At 42.1% G+C, this 13,809-nt stretch overlaps 1 protein-coding gene across 1 annotated transcript; it reads left to right on the forward strand.

Moving 5' to 3' along the window:
• Positions 1 to 1,497: 1,497 nt before the first annotated feature.
• On the forward strand, positions 1,498 to 7,397 carry B2M (beta-2-microglobulin). Its single transcript, XM_045772359.2, has 4 exons — positions 1,498 to 1,643; positions 5,034 to 5,309; positions 5,851 to 5,878; positions 6,889 to 7,397. The coding sequence occupies exons 1-3, from the start codon at positions 1,577 to 1,579 to the stop codon at positions 5,862 to 5,864; spliced, it is 357 nt and encodes a 118-aa protein (XP_045628315.1). The 5' UTR covers positions 1,498 to 1,576; the 3' UTR covers positions 5,865 to 5,878; positions 6,889 to 7,397.
• Positions 7,398 to 13,809: the final 6,412 nt, after the last annotated feature.

A 13,809-nucleotide genomic window follows, 5' to 3' on the forward strand; every position in this document is an offset into this window, starting at 1 on the left:
TGTAAAAGAAATATATAACATATTTGTTGTCTCCTTGGGGGAATCACAACCCAACTCCTTTTAACTGAAAACCATGGTGATTTCCAAGATCTCTGTCCTCCCGCCCCCATGGTTCACTTCCTTTCCTCACCGTTCCACTGAGAGAGTGGTGGACTCAGCGGCCATGTGATGTCAGTATCTTTTTAAAGGTATCTCTGAAGAATAGGTTTTTCTTAAGCCGTCTAACATTGTTATGCTCTTACAGTCAGTAGGTTTGACTTCTTTTTTTTTTTTTAAGATTTTATTTATTTATTTGACAGAGATTGAGACAGCCAGCGAGAGAGGGAACACAAGCAGGGGGAGTGGGAGAGGAAGAAGCAGGCTCCCAGCGGAGGAGCCTGATGTGGGGCTCGATCTCATAACGCCGGGATCACGCCCTGAGCCGAAGGCAGACACTTAACCGCTGTGCCACCCAGGCGCCCCAGTAGGTTTGACTTCTTTGGCTGGGCCCATGGCCTATGCAATCCAAATTCTCACTAAAATTTCAGAGCCTTTATCTTCCAAGTGTCTAAAGCATGGATGCAACGGCATCAGAAAAGTTTGAATCCTAGTCTCAGCTTTTTTCCCCCCTTATCCATAAAAATTGATGGGGTAATTCCTATTTCCTGCTGTTTATTCCCATATTTACTGGTTTGTTCATTCAGACATTCACTCAATCATTCATTCATTCCATTTACCAAATACCTACTAGGAGCCAAGTGATCCTAGTGTGGTAATTCACAGAGAATGACTACCTAAAAAGTCTGTGATCTCTAAGGCTCTACGCAGTTATGCTTTTGCTATCAGTGGTTGTTTTCCCCACAAATCAACAAAAAAAGAAAATTACCTAAACAACAGCAGGAAGATACAGAGAAGAATTTCTGGGCACAGGGCTTTATTTACAAAAAGAAACTTTTGCCTGAAGGAATTCAGGAGTCAAGAAGGTCCTTGCCCACTCTGCACAGTTCTCTGAGCCGTCCTCAGGAGGCCTCGAGGTTCCTGGACTATTTTTCTTTCCCAAACAATCTGGAAACCCTACATTATATTCCTGGGCCGTAGTTATTAATCAAAGTTCTTATTCTGCCCCGCACCATTTATCCTTTGTCCGCTCTCTTAATCTTTTTGGGCTTGAGTTTCTCGAATGAAAACCACAGGTTCTAAGGTCCCACCTGGCTGGGACATGGTAAGCGAGTTACTCTGAAGCTGTGTGGTTCTCAAAGAGAGGGCGCTGGACCAAGGTAGGTCCCGCCCAAGTTCTACGATAGGAGGCCCTCTGCCCTGGCTCTGGCGCGCACCCAAGTCGGAGCGCGCGAGTCTACAGACAGAGAAACCACTCGGTCCAACCCATGCCTTTCTAAGCATCACGGGACCTTATAGGAAAATGAAACTGAAAACGGGAAAGTCCCTCTTTCTAACCTGGCCGGGCCTGGAGCGCTAGGAGACGAGTGACGGCCCCTGCCAGAAGGGTTCTGATTGGCGGCGCGCGCTTGGAATATAAGTGGGGGCACCGGGTAAGTCGGCCACACTGACGTAGCCAGCTGCTGGAGCGAGAGTGGCGATGGCTCCTCTCTTGCCCTTCGTTTTCGTCGGTCTGCTCTCTCTCTCTGGCCTGCATGCCGTCCAGCGTGAGTGTCCCCTCTTGCCCTAGCCCTTCTCCTGTGCCCCGATCTTTTTGGCATTCTCGGCATTAACTCTGTAACTCACCCACCCCTCCCTAGTTCTTCTCCCCGGCCTTGGGGCTAGCAGCTGGCTTGGTCTGCGGGTGGGGAAGCGGTAGAGTGGCCGGGGAGTGGGGTGGGGGTGCGAGCCCAGGACGCAAACCTCTTTTTTCTACTTCGGGAGAGGGGGACGCGGGAGGCCTCCGGCATGTGCGTGCCGGGTGAGTCAGGACAAAGTTTCGGAGTGATGACAGACTTCGGAGCGACCGAGGTGGGGGAGGGTTTCTCTTCCGCAGAACCTCTAGCTCCCCGGGTGCAGCTGTCTGCCTGGCAGGGCAGAAAGGCGGGTCCCCAAAGCGCCGAGTTGAGGGCTGTGAAAGGGTGGAGACATCCGTCTGGGCTTTGCGGGAGGCACCGCGCGGGTACATCGGTCCGCTGCAACTGCTCGGATCCCGGGGGCTTCGGGCTTCCTCCGCAACGCCCAGCCGGTTGCCCGCCCCACAAATAGTCGGCGAAACCGTGGGGAGGAATCCACACGTGGAGTTTGTAGAATGCTTGGAGGTGTTACAACGCGCTTTGACATCATTAATTCACTTGTTCCCGTTCCTTGTCGCTTTTAATAATCATTAAGAGCTAGTCCTTATTGATAAGGAGTGTGCTGGGGACGTTGTGTGCTTTATGCCATTTGATTCTGAGATGAGCCTACGCTGTAAATGCATCGGTTAATATCACCAGCATTTCATAGGTAAGGAAATTGAGACGCCAAGAGTTTAACTAACTTAATCACACAACACGGGGGGAAATGGCAGACAATCTAGTGGGAGCAGAGCTTTTCTGTGGGGGTGTGCGCCCTTTGGCTGCAAACTGCGGTTTTCAAGTACCTCCTCGTCACCTTCTGGTGTGAGATTCTTGCCAGCAAGCTGGAGAGCCTGGGGCCTCTGTTGCCTTTTCTTCACAGAAAGCTTCCTCTTTGGCTCTTTGCCTGGTTCTTTCCAAGATGAACTAAGCTGCTACTTTCTGTTTTGAAAAAGCGGAGGTTTACCAGTGAGGGAGATTGTAAAACCAGTGATAAGGGTAATCAATATGGTTACCCAGGTTGTCTGTCAGGGACACTCTAGATCTTGAGCACGTTCTCAATACCCCGCAATATACCAGAACCCTCATATTTTCCCCTCACAAAACCCTCTGTGAAGTGGGGTTTTCTGATTATGAAAAAAGGTATTTAATTTATAATATATTTACAAAATAAAGCACAAATAGTATTATTGATATTTGCTGGCGACCATAGAAATCATTTAAAAAATAACAAGCTGACATTAAAAGAAAAATCTTAATTTGAAAATTTCCAAAGTAACACATGCATAGTAGATCATTTCTAGTAGATACTCTGGAGGGGTGCCTGGGTGGCTCCGTCGGTTAAGCATCTGCCTTCAGCTTGGGTCAGGATCCCCGGGTTCTGAAATCAAGTCCTGCTTTGGGCTCTCTGCTCAGCGGGGAGTTGGCTTCTCCTTCTATGCCCTCCCTCTCTCCTCTCAAATAAATAAATAAAAATCTTAAAAAAAAAAAAAAGGTACTCAAGAAATGGGTAATGGGGGCGCCTGGGTGACGCAGTCGTTAAGCGTCTGCCTTCGGCTCAGGGCGTGATCCCGGCGTTCTGGGATCGAGTCCCACATCGGGCTCTTCCGCTGTGAGCCTGCTTCTTCCTCTCCCACTCCCCCTGCTTGTGTTCCCGCTCTCGCTGGCTGTCTATCTCTGTCAAATAAATAAATAAAATCTTTAAAAAAAGAAAGAAAGACAAAGAAATAGGTAATGATGATGGCCTCTGGGAGTCCATGTTTTGCTCTGTCCTTTATGTGGGTTTTGTTTCACTATGGACATAAATTGATGTTTCCATTAAGCTTCAGAAGCTCAACTGTCCCCAAGTCACAGAGCCAGTAAATGGCTGAGCCCAAATTCAAATCCAGGCCTTGTCTGATACTTGTCCTCCTCTTAGAAGAGGTTACTGCAATGTTCTTGCAGAACCCTGCCTGGCTCCCTCAAAGAGAGAATTCTAGGCCTGATGAACCTGTACTCTGACCCTTGTGGCATTTATTGTGTTCTAATTATTAGAAGTTCCAATACAAAGAGCTTTCTGATTTGATTTCATTTTCATTTTTAACTTTATGGGAAAAAATCAGGGCTTCATTGGGATCCCCAGGCTAGCTCCTGGTGGGGCCGGTGACCTTTCCTTTGATGACAGGGTGTTTCTAGACTGATAAACCTGGTCAGAGTAGCGTGGTACTCCTCCTCCCCACCACCTCCTGGACACAGAGGAGGTGCCCTTTAGTAACCATATACCCTGCATGTATGTGTATTTAAAGTGAATTATACACATATATTAATGTCAATCTGTACATTTAGTGGCAGTAACACTTCACTACATTGGATGAAAAATATGGAAATGGAGTTTATAATAGTTTCTTTGCATATCTCCAGGGATGGTCTAGTTATGCATCCCATTTTGGAAACTGCTGTTCCATAGTAGCAACGTATTTCCAACGTGGCTAGTTAGAGCGGTCACTTGAGGGTGCTAATTAAAAATGCAAATACCACTTGGTCACAGTGGAGAATATGTTCTTTCTCATTTGCCACAGTCCTCACCCTTCCCTATTGTTCTTACCCAGCCCAATTCACTCATTTATGGTATTTCTGGCTTCTGTACCCATTTAAGTTTTGTTTGAGGTAATACTAATAACAATATCTGCCATTTACAGAGCAATTGCTGTGGGCCAGCCACTATACTAGACAATACGTATTGAGAAGTCAGATGGGTGTGGATCTAGGCAGGAGCAGGAACCAAAAAGGAAAGGAGTAAACATTAAAAAAAAAAAAAAGATGGGCTGAAACAAGGTACCATAAGTTTTTTGATGTGGCTATTATAAAGAGTGTGTGAAGTGAGAAATGAAGTTTGAAAAGTAGGTTGGGGCCAAATCATGAGGACTCTTGAGAGATGTGTGGTGGAGTTATATGGGTGCTAAGAAGCCATCAGAAGTTCTTGAGAGTCTCCACAGAAAGGTTCTTAAAGATTTGGCACAAACTCCAGTGACAGAAGATGATACTACTAGAAATCTGCTAGGAAAAAAACCAAAAAGCCACGAGTAGAGGAATTACGTGGAAAAGATACTAAATTGTGGTTTATCCCTCAAAATGGAAGTAGCCTTTTGGAAAAGTGGAGGCTCATCTGGCCAGAGTAGAAATGGAATTGGGAGAAATCATTGATCAAATTTAAACATTTGTTGCCTAATACAGCTTTAGACCAAGGTAGTCCCAAGTGAAATACTCTGCAATTTTCATTTGTCTTTCCTTCATGTCCCTCAGATGCTCCAAAAATTCAGGTTTACTCACGTCACCCAGCAGAGAATGGAAAGCCAAATTTCCTGAACTGCTACGTGTCAGGGTTCCACCCACCAGAAATTGAAATTGATTTGCTGAAGAATGGAGAGAAGATGAAGGCAGAACAGTCAGACCTGTCTTTCAGCAAGGACTGGACTTTCTATCTTCTGGTCCACACTGAATTCACTCCCAATGGACAGGATGAATTTAGCTGCCGTGTAAAGCATGTTACTCTCAGTGAGCCCCAGATCATTAAGTGGGGTAAGTTTTTAAGTTCTTTCCTTAGCTACTGACAGTTGTATCTGAGTATAGGCACAGCTTAAAGCTGCTTCGATATAAAAAAATCTGCATACTGGGATTGACAGGGAACATTATTAAAGCTCTGCGAAGTGGCACCTTCTGAGACACCTCTGCACAGCCTGATCCCCAAAACAGTAGTTTCCCTGTAGCACAAACAGGGAGCAGCAACAGCCGGCACCTGCACAAATGCACATGAACTCCAAGTTTTTCTTACCTACTGGCCTCCTTGGGCTTTCCTGACAGCCTCATGGATACTTAGAACCACCAAAGGTCTCAGGGAGGCACGGGCCTTTGTCTGTAGGCCCTGCTATCCTAGTGTCCTACCCAGTACTCCCTGGCTGGGTTGGGATCTGAGGCTAGTAGGCAAGGTTGGGCCCTACTGGGTATTCGTGGTTAGGGACAGCAGGCTATTCTGGTAGACTTATTTATAAACAGTTTTAGACATTTGTTAATAGTATTATTAAGCAAAACTTACTCTCTTTCTCTGTTTTCTTTTTCATAGAACGAGACAACTAACCAGCATCATGCAGGTAGGTTTCTAACCTTAAGAACATACTTTTCTTGTTTCACTGTCCTGGGAAGTATTTACAGACAACTCTGTAGGATAACCTCATTATAGGCAAGACATTAATCAGGGTAGCATTTCAGCAGATAAGAAGGAATCCTACAGGGAATACATTTTCTTTTCTCTGGAGTGGCATGAGAAAGGTGTGTAGCCCCAGTCTAATGCTGCCAGTGTCACCAGCCCTCTAAACAAAGTCAGAGGAGCTGTTGGAGTGCTGTAACAGGGTAGAGGCAGCCAGTTACCCATACTACCTGCGAGGATTTGATCTTTCTTCCATTTCTACAATGGGAATTTCTGGGCCTTCAGAAATGAACCATTCTCTTCCTTTGCACAGCAGTTGCTTTATTATTCAGCCCAAAGAGAGGGATGACGTGGTTTTGCAGATATCCCGTTCTTTCAATCTCTTGTTCAGCCTTAGTGTGTGGGCACTGTTTGCCTTTTAGAGGCTCCCAGTCCAACAGAAGAGAGAAATGGAAACAGACTGTTATAATGCAATGTAAAGATACCATAATACATGTATCTACAGAAACTTCTAGCAGTGTGAAAGAGGGAGGAATTGGATATCTCTGCATTGTTGGAGTCCAGAGATAGAAAATCCAGCTTTTCAGGAAATTCTTCTCCACAGGGTACCATGGTGCTGAAAACCTATTCAAATTTCCTGTTACATCCTAGCATAGGGAAATTAATTTGAGAGAGCATCAGAGTTTGGGTGACCTGCCCAGAGTTACACAGTAACTAAATGGGAGAGCCAGGATCTGAACTCTAATACCAGCATTCTTTCCTGTAAGGTTGTGGGAGAACCAGTGGGATAAGTTAATGGGATCTGCTCTTTGTAATGGGTTTGGGAAATTGTCTGCAGCTATTTCATTTACAAACAGTGATTCACATGTCAAAAGTTACACAAATTTGGTGGTGCGATCTATAATCTAAATAAAATAAATGTATTTGCTAACAAGTCTATTTTCTTTTTTCCAGGCTTGAAGATGGTGCATTTAGATTGAACTAATCCCTAATGTATTCTTTTTAATGCTGATATGCCTTTATGCTTTATGCATACAAATCATAAAGTTATATTCATGATGATACAAATATAATCTACTTGCTAATTGTACATTGGTAACGTGTCGCCATATTTGACCTGTCTGAGCTGGTAGCTGTAGTTGCGGGCCTGGAAGCTTAGAGGTGGGGAGGGCAGAATTCTCATGTTCACTATCAATATCTTGGTCAGACCTGAACTGTTCAGTCTGTTCACACAAAACTGGATAAGAAGGTAGTTATGCATGTTTAGAGTTAATTTCCAATTTGCATACTTTGTTTAGAATTGGGGGGAAATTTTTTGAAGGATAATTGTCAAATTATTGGAAATTTGTTACAGTGGATAAGACACTGTCATATAAAATCCATATTCATCTCTCAGAAACATTGTTGCACATGATTTGACTTATGTTAATTTTGTTTCAATAATTAAAACAATGGTAAAGCTTGATGTGTTCAGTTTTCTTATATATCAGTCCCTCTCTTACCCTTTCTTTCTTTCATTCTTTCTTTTTTTTTTTTTTTAAGATTTTATTTATTTGAGAGAAAGAGAACACAAGCAGGGGGAGGGGCAGAGGGAGAAGGAGACTCCCTGCTGATCAGGGAGCCCCGCTGCAGGGCTCGGTCCCAGGACCACAGGATCATAACCTGAGCTGAAGGCAGGCCCTTAACTTACTGAGCCACCCAGGTGCCCTCCCCACTTTGTTTTCAAACAGGAAAACAGTCTTCCAAGTGTCACTTGGAAAAGAGTGTAAAACCCCTGTTATATAGGGCTTGACTCACGGTGGAAAGGGCCTCAGTGATCTGTGTTTTACAGATGAGGAACAAGGTCCCAGGGAAATTAAATTACTTAGGGTGACACAGTCGTCTGCTGGGAGACCATGCCTGTCTTTTAGCCAGTGTTCTGTTCCTTGGGCCAAGACACAAGGAATGTGCCGACTCTAAGAGGGAACAAAAGTATCTGAGGGTTTCATATTTTAGCAAGCAATAGATAAACTTTGAATGAAAAATACTAGATTTTTCAATTTCAAAATACTTTATAGATGCAGTATCATGCATTTGTTTGACCAAGAACTTGAATTAGTGCTAAGTGCTGACAGGATGAATAAAACAACGCTGCTCTCAAATTGCTCGGTTTAGTGGAAGGGCAGACATGTGATCAAACCATTAAAAAACATCCTGCTAGAGCGTATAATGTAGGTATGCCCAAAGAACTAGGTGATAGGAAAATGTGTTCAGGGAACAACAAGAAACTTTAGGTAGGTGTTAGGAAAGCCATTTGCTTGAGGTGAGACTTCGTAGGTAGTTGTTCTCCTGATCGGTGAATGGAATTTGGGGTTTCCAGGCAGGGAGGCAAATTATGGGAAGTATGAAGGTATGACAGGTGTGGGTAATTCTAAACAGCAGAACAAGGGTATTTGGGGGAATACTTTCAGGAACTCCCCTGAGCAGACTGAGCAGTGACTTATTTAGGCTGGTTACTCTCCATCCAGAGGCACATCAGAATCACCTGGGGAACTTGTTAAAAAAATACTAGCTCTAAGAAAGTCTATTCAAAACAAAAACAGGCACCTGGGTGGCTCAGTAGGTTAAGCGTCTGCCTTTGGCTCAGGTCATGATCTCAGGGTCCTGAGACCCAGCCCCACATCAGGCTCCCTGCTCATTGGGGAATGTAAATCAAGACCACAATGAGATGTCACCTCATTCCAGTCAGAATGGCTATTCTCAAAAAGACAATAAACAGGTGTTGGTAAGGATTTGGAGGAAAGGAAACCCTTTCCCTTCCTCCTGGTAGGAATATAAGTTAGTGCAGCACTATGGAAAATAGTATGGAGGTTTCTCAAAAAATTAAAAATAGAAATACCATACAATCCAGTAATACCACTGCTGGGTATTCACCCAAAGAATATGAAAACACTACTTTGAAAAGTTAATATGCACCCCTATATTTATTCCAGCATTGTTTACAATAGTCACGCTATGGAAACAACCTAAGTGTCCATCCATAGTCTGTAGATGAATGGATAAAGAAGTTATGGTGTGTGTGTGTGTTTATGGTATACATATATGTATATATACAATAGAATATTACTCAGCCATTAAAAAGATTACCACTTGCAACACATGGAGGGACTTAGAGGGTATTGTGCTAAGTGGAATAAGACAGAGAAAGACAAATACCATATGATTTCACTCAGATGTTAAATTAAAAAAAAAAACCCAAATACAAACAGACTAAAACAGAGAATAAACTGGTGGATGCCAGAGGGAAGGGGGATGGAGGGTTGGGTGAAATAGGTGAAGGGGATTAAGAGGTATAGACTTCCACCTATAAAATTAATAATCCACAGGGATGAAAAATACAGCAAAGAGAATATAGTCAATAATAATGTAATAACCTTGTATGATGATAGATGGTAACTACAGTTGTGGTGAGAACTGCACAATGTATAGAATTATTGAATCATGTTGTACACCTGAGAAGAATATAACATTGTTTATCAACTATACTTCAATTAAAAAAAACGTATGTTTTTAGAGTAGTTTGGATTCACAGTAAATTTGAGGGGAAGATACAGAAATTTCCCATAGACCCCTTAGCCCCAAACATGCAGAGCCTCCTCTATTATCAAAACCCTCCAACTACATTGACATAGTATAATCACCAAAGTCCATAGTTTACCTTACGGTTCCCTCGTGGTGTTGTAGGTTCTGTGGGTTTGGACAAATATATAATGACATATATCCATCATTATGGTATCAGAGTATTTTGCTGACCTAAAAATCCCCTGTGCTCTGCCTATTCATTCCTCCCACCTAGCTCCTCCTCTCCAATTGCTGGCAGCCAACTGATCTTTTTACTGTCTCTGTAGTTTTGCCTTATCCAGAATATCATAAAGTTGTAATCATACAGTAGGTAGCCTTTTCAGATCTTTTTATAACAAAAGATTTATTTATTTGGGAGAGAGAGAGAGAAAGTGTGAGTGGAGGGAAGGGCTGAGGGAGAGGGAGAGAGAATCTCAAGCAGACTCCATGCTGAGCTCGGAGCCTGATGATGATGCGGGCTCAATCTCACGACCCTGAGATTACGACCTTAACCAAAACCAAGAGTCAGTTGCCCAACTGACTGTGCCATTCAGGGGCCCCAAAAATAAATCTTTAAAAAAATTCATTTTAGAATTGTTCTAAAATTGTCCTTTTCATCATCAAATAATGAAAATAAAGAAAAAGTATTGTAAACCTCTGCAATCTCCTAAGACAGAGATCACTACCTTTTGGACCTCACTGGGTTCTTTCAGTGTGTACCCATCACTCTCCATTTCATGTAATGGCTATTTTATTTTTTATATTTTTAAAAGATTTTATTTATTTGAGAGAGAGAACATGAGCGGAAGTGGGGAGGAGAGGCTGAAGGAGAGGGAGAAACAGACTCCCCACTGAGTGCGGAGCCCAATGCAGGGCTTGATCCCAGGACAATGACCTGAGCTAAAGGCAGGCACTTAACCAACTGAGTCACCCAGGCACCCCTTATAATGGCTATTTTAAATATTTAATTTTTATTAAATAGTTCTCTTACATCGATCCCATTTACAATTGCACCAAAGACTGTAAGATACTTAGGAGTAAACCTAATCAAAGAGGTAAAGAATCTGTACTCTAAAAACTACAGAATTCTTATGAAAGAAATTTAGGAAGACACAAAGAAATGGAAGAACATTCCATGCTCATGAATAGGAAGAACAAATATTGTTAAAATGTCTATGCTACCCAGAGCAATCTACACATTCAATGCAATCCCTATCAAAATACCATTAACATTTTTCACAGAGCTGGAACAAATAATCCTAAAATTTGTACGGAACCAGAAAAGATCCCAAATAGCCAAAGGAATGTTGAAAAAGAAAACCAAAGCTGGTGGCATCACAATTCCGGACTTCAAGCTCTATTACAAAGCTGTAATCATCAAGACAGTATGGTACTGGCACAAAAACAGACACATAGATCAATGGAACAGCATAGAGAACCCAGAAATGAACCCTGAACTCTATGGTCAACTAATCTTTGACAAAGCAGGAAAGAATATCCAATGGAAAAAACAGTCTCTTCAACAAATGGTGTTGGGAAAATTGGACAGCCCCATGGAAAAGAATGAAACTGGACCATTTCCTTACACCATACAGAAAAATGGACTCAAAATGGATGAAAGACCTAAATGTGAGACAGGAATCCATCAAAATCCTAGAGGAGAACAGAGGCAGCAACCTCTTCAACCTTGGCCACAGCAACTTCTTGCTAGACACGTCTCCAAAGGCAAGGGAAACAAAGGCAAAAATGAACTATTGGGACTTCATCAAGATAAAAAGCTTTTGCACAGCAAAAGAAACAGTGGACAGAACCAAAAGACAACAGAATGGGAGAAGATACTAGCAAACGACATATCAGATAAAGAGCTAGTATCCAAGATCTATAAAGATCTTATCAAACTCAACACCCAAAGAACAAATAATCCAATCAAGAAATAGGCAGAAGACATGAACAGTCATTTCTCCAAAGAAGTCATCCAAATGGCCAGCAGACACATGAAAAAGTGCTCAACGTCACTGGCCATCAGGGAAATACAAATCAAAACCACAATGAGTTACCATCTCACACCAGTCAGAATGGCTAAAATTAACAAGTCAGGAAACGACATGTCGGAGAGGATGTGGAGAAAGGGGTACCCTCTTAAACTATTGGTGGGAATGTAAGCCACTCTGGAAAACAGTATAGAGGTTCCTCAAAAGTTTGAAAATAGAGCTACCCTATAATCCAGCAATTGCACTCCTGGGTATTTACCCCAAAGATACAAATGTAGTGATCTGAAGGGGCACCTGCACCCCATTGTTTACAGCAGCAATGTCCACAATAGCCAAACTATGGAAAGAGCCCAGATATCCATCGACAGATGAATGGATAAAGAAGATGTGGTATATATATATACAATGGAATATTACTCAGCCATCAAAAATTGAAATCTTATCATTTGCAATGACATGGATGGAATTAGAGGGTATTATGCTAAGTGAAATAAGTCAATCAGAGAAAGACAATTATCATATGATTTCACTCATGTGGAATTTAAGAAACAAAACAGAGGATCACAGGGGAAAGGAGAGAAAAATAAAATAAAATAAAATCAGAGAGGGAGACAAACCATAAGAGTTTCTGAGCCATAGGAAACTGAGGGTTGCTGGAGTAGAGGAAGGTGGGAGGATGGGGTAAGTGGGTGATGGGCATTAAGAAGGGCATGTGATATATCACATGAGCACTAGGGGTTATATGCAACTGATGGATCACTGAATGCTCTCTGAAACTAATTATACAATATATGTTAATTGAATTTAAATAAAATTAAATTAAAAAAAATAGTTCTCTTGCATTATCTTATAATTCTCCCCTTCAGAAAAATTTATAAGGGTCCAAGACACCAGAGAAAGACAGCATATGTTATGACGCAGGTTCTAGAACTGCAGAGACAGCCCAAGAGGATCCCATACTTTAAGTGACCAAAGCAAGTGATAGTGAGAAAAAGCTGTAAGATGGGAGCCATGGCTTAAGGCAATTCACCAAGGTAAATCAAGGAAAAAAATATCTGGAAGAGAGAGTCCAAAGAAATACAGAAATGTGAATTAGAATTCAGCAATTTTAACCTGGCACTGCTTTGTTGACCCAAAGACCTACAGGGAACATTGAGACGAGACTGTGACTATAGCTTAGTGGTTTGTGTGTAATAGTCCTCAAGAATAGTGATGAGAAGGGTGCGTGGGTGGCTCAGTTGATGAAGTGTCTGCCTTCAGCTCAGGTCATGATCCCAGGGTCCCGGGATTGAGCCACACATCAGGCTCATCAGGGGGTCTGCTTCTCCCTCTCCCTCTGCTCCTTCCCCCCTCATGCTCTCTCTCTCTCTCAAATAAATAAATAAAATCTTAAAAAAAAAAAAGAATGGTGATCAGATCTTGACAGCTGTGCAGCAATCCTGCTCACCTCGCATTCAGAACACCAGTATTTGCCTATCTCAGGCATTCCAAGCTGAGGTGCTACTTCTGATCTTATTTTATATAGTTTTAAACAAACTATACTAGCCTTTAAAATTTTTTTCTCAACCTCTTTAGGCAGATATACCCACAGGAAAAGGTCCAGAAATATATGCAATAACCTCTTAACAATGTTTACCTAAGGGCAGGAGATAAAATGGCAGGAGTAAGATAAAAGTAGCCTTTTAATTTTAATTTTATTTTTTTTTAAATTTTAATTCCAGTGTAGTTAACATACAGTGATATATTCGTTTCAGCTATACAATATAGTGATTCAACAATTCTATGTATTAGTCAGTGCTCATCACAAGTGGATTCCTTAATCCCCATCACCTATTTCACCCATTCCCCCACCCACTTCCCCTCTGGTAACCATCAGTTTGTTCTCTATAGTTGAATCTGTTTCTTAGTTTCTCTCTTTCTTTTTTTCCCTTTGTTCATTTGTTTAGTTTCTTAAATTCCACATATGAGTGAAATCATATGGTATTTGTCTTTCTCTGGCTGGCTTATTTCACTTAGCCTTATACTCTTATAGAGCCATCCGTGTTGTTGCAAATGGCAAGATTTCACTCTTTTTTTATGGCCAAAAAATATTCCACTCTGTGTGTGTGTGTGTGTGTGTGTGTGTGTGTGTGTATGTGTGTATATACATGCCACTCTTCTTTATCCACTTTATCCATACATCTATCAATGGACAAGGATTTTTGGATTTTTCCCTTTCAGCACTTTGAATATATTATGCCACTCTCTTCTGGAGCCTGCAAAGTTTTTGTTGAACAATTTGCTG

Source organism: Ursus americanus, chromosome 36 (assembly GCF_024610735.1).
Source record: "Ursus americanus isolate L20-20 chromosome 36, mUrsAme1.1.p, whole genome shotgun sequence".
In the NCBI taxonomy this organism is placed as follows: Eukaryota; Metazoa; Chordata; class Mammalia; order Carnivora; family Ursidae; genus Ursus; species Ursus americanus.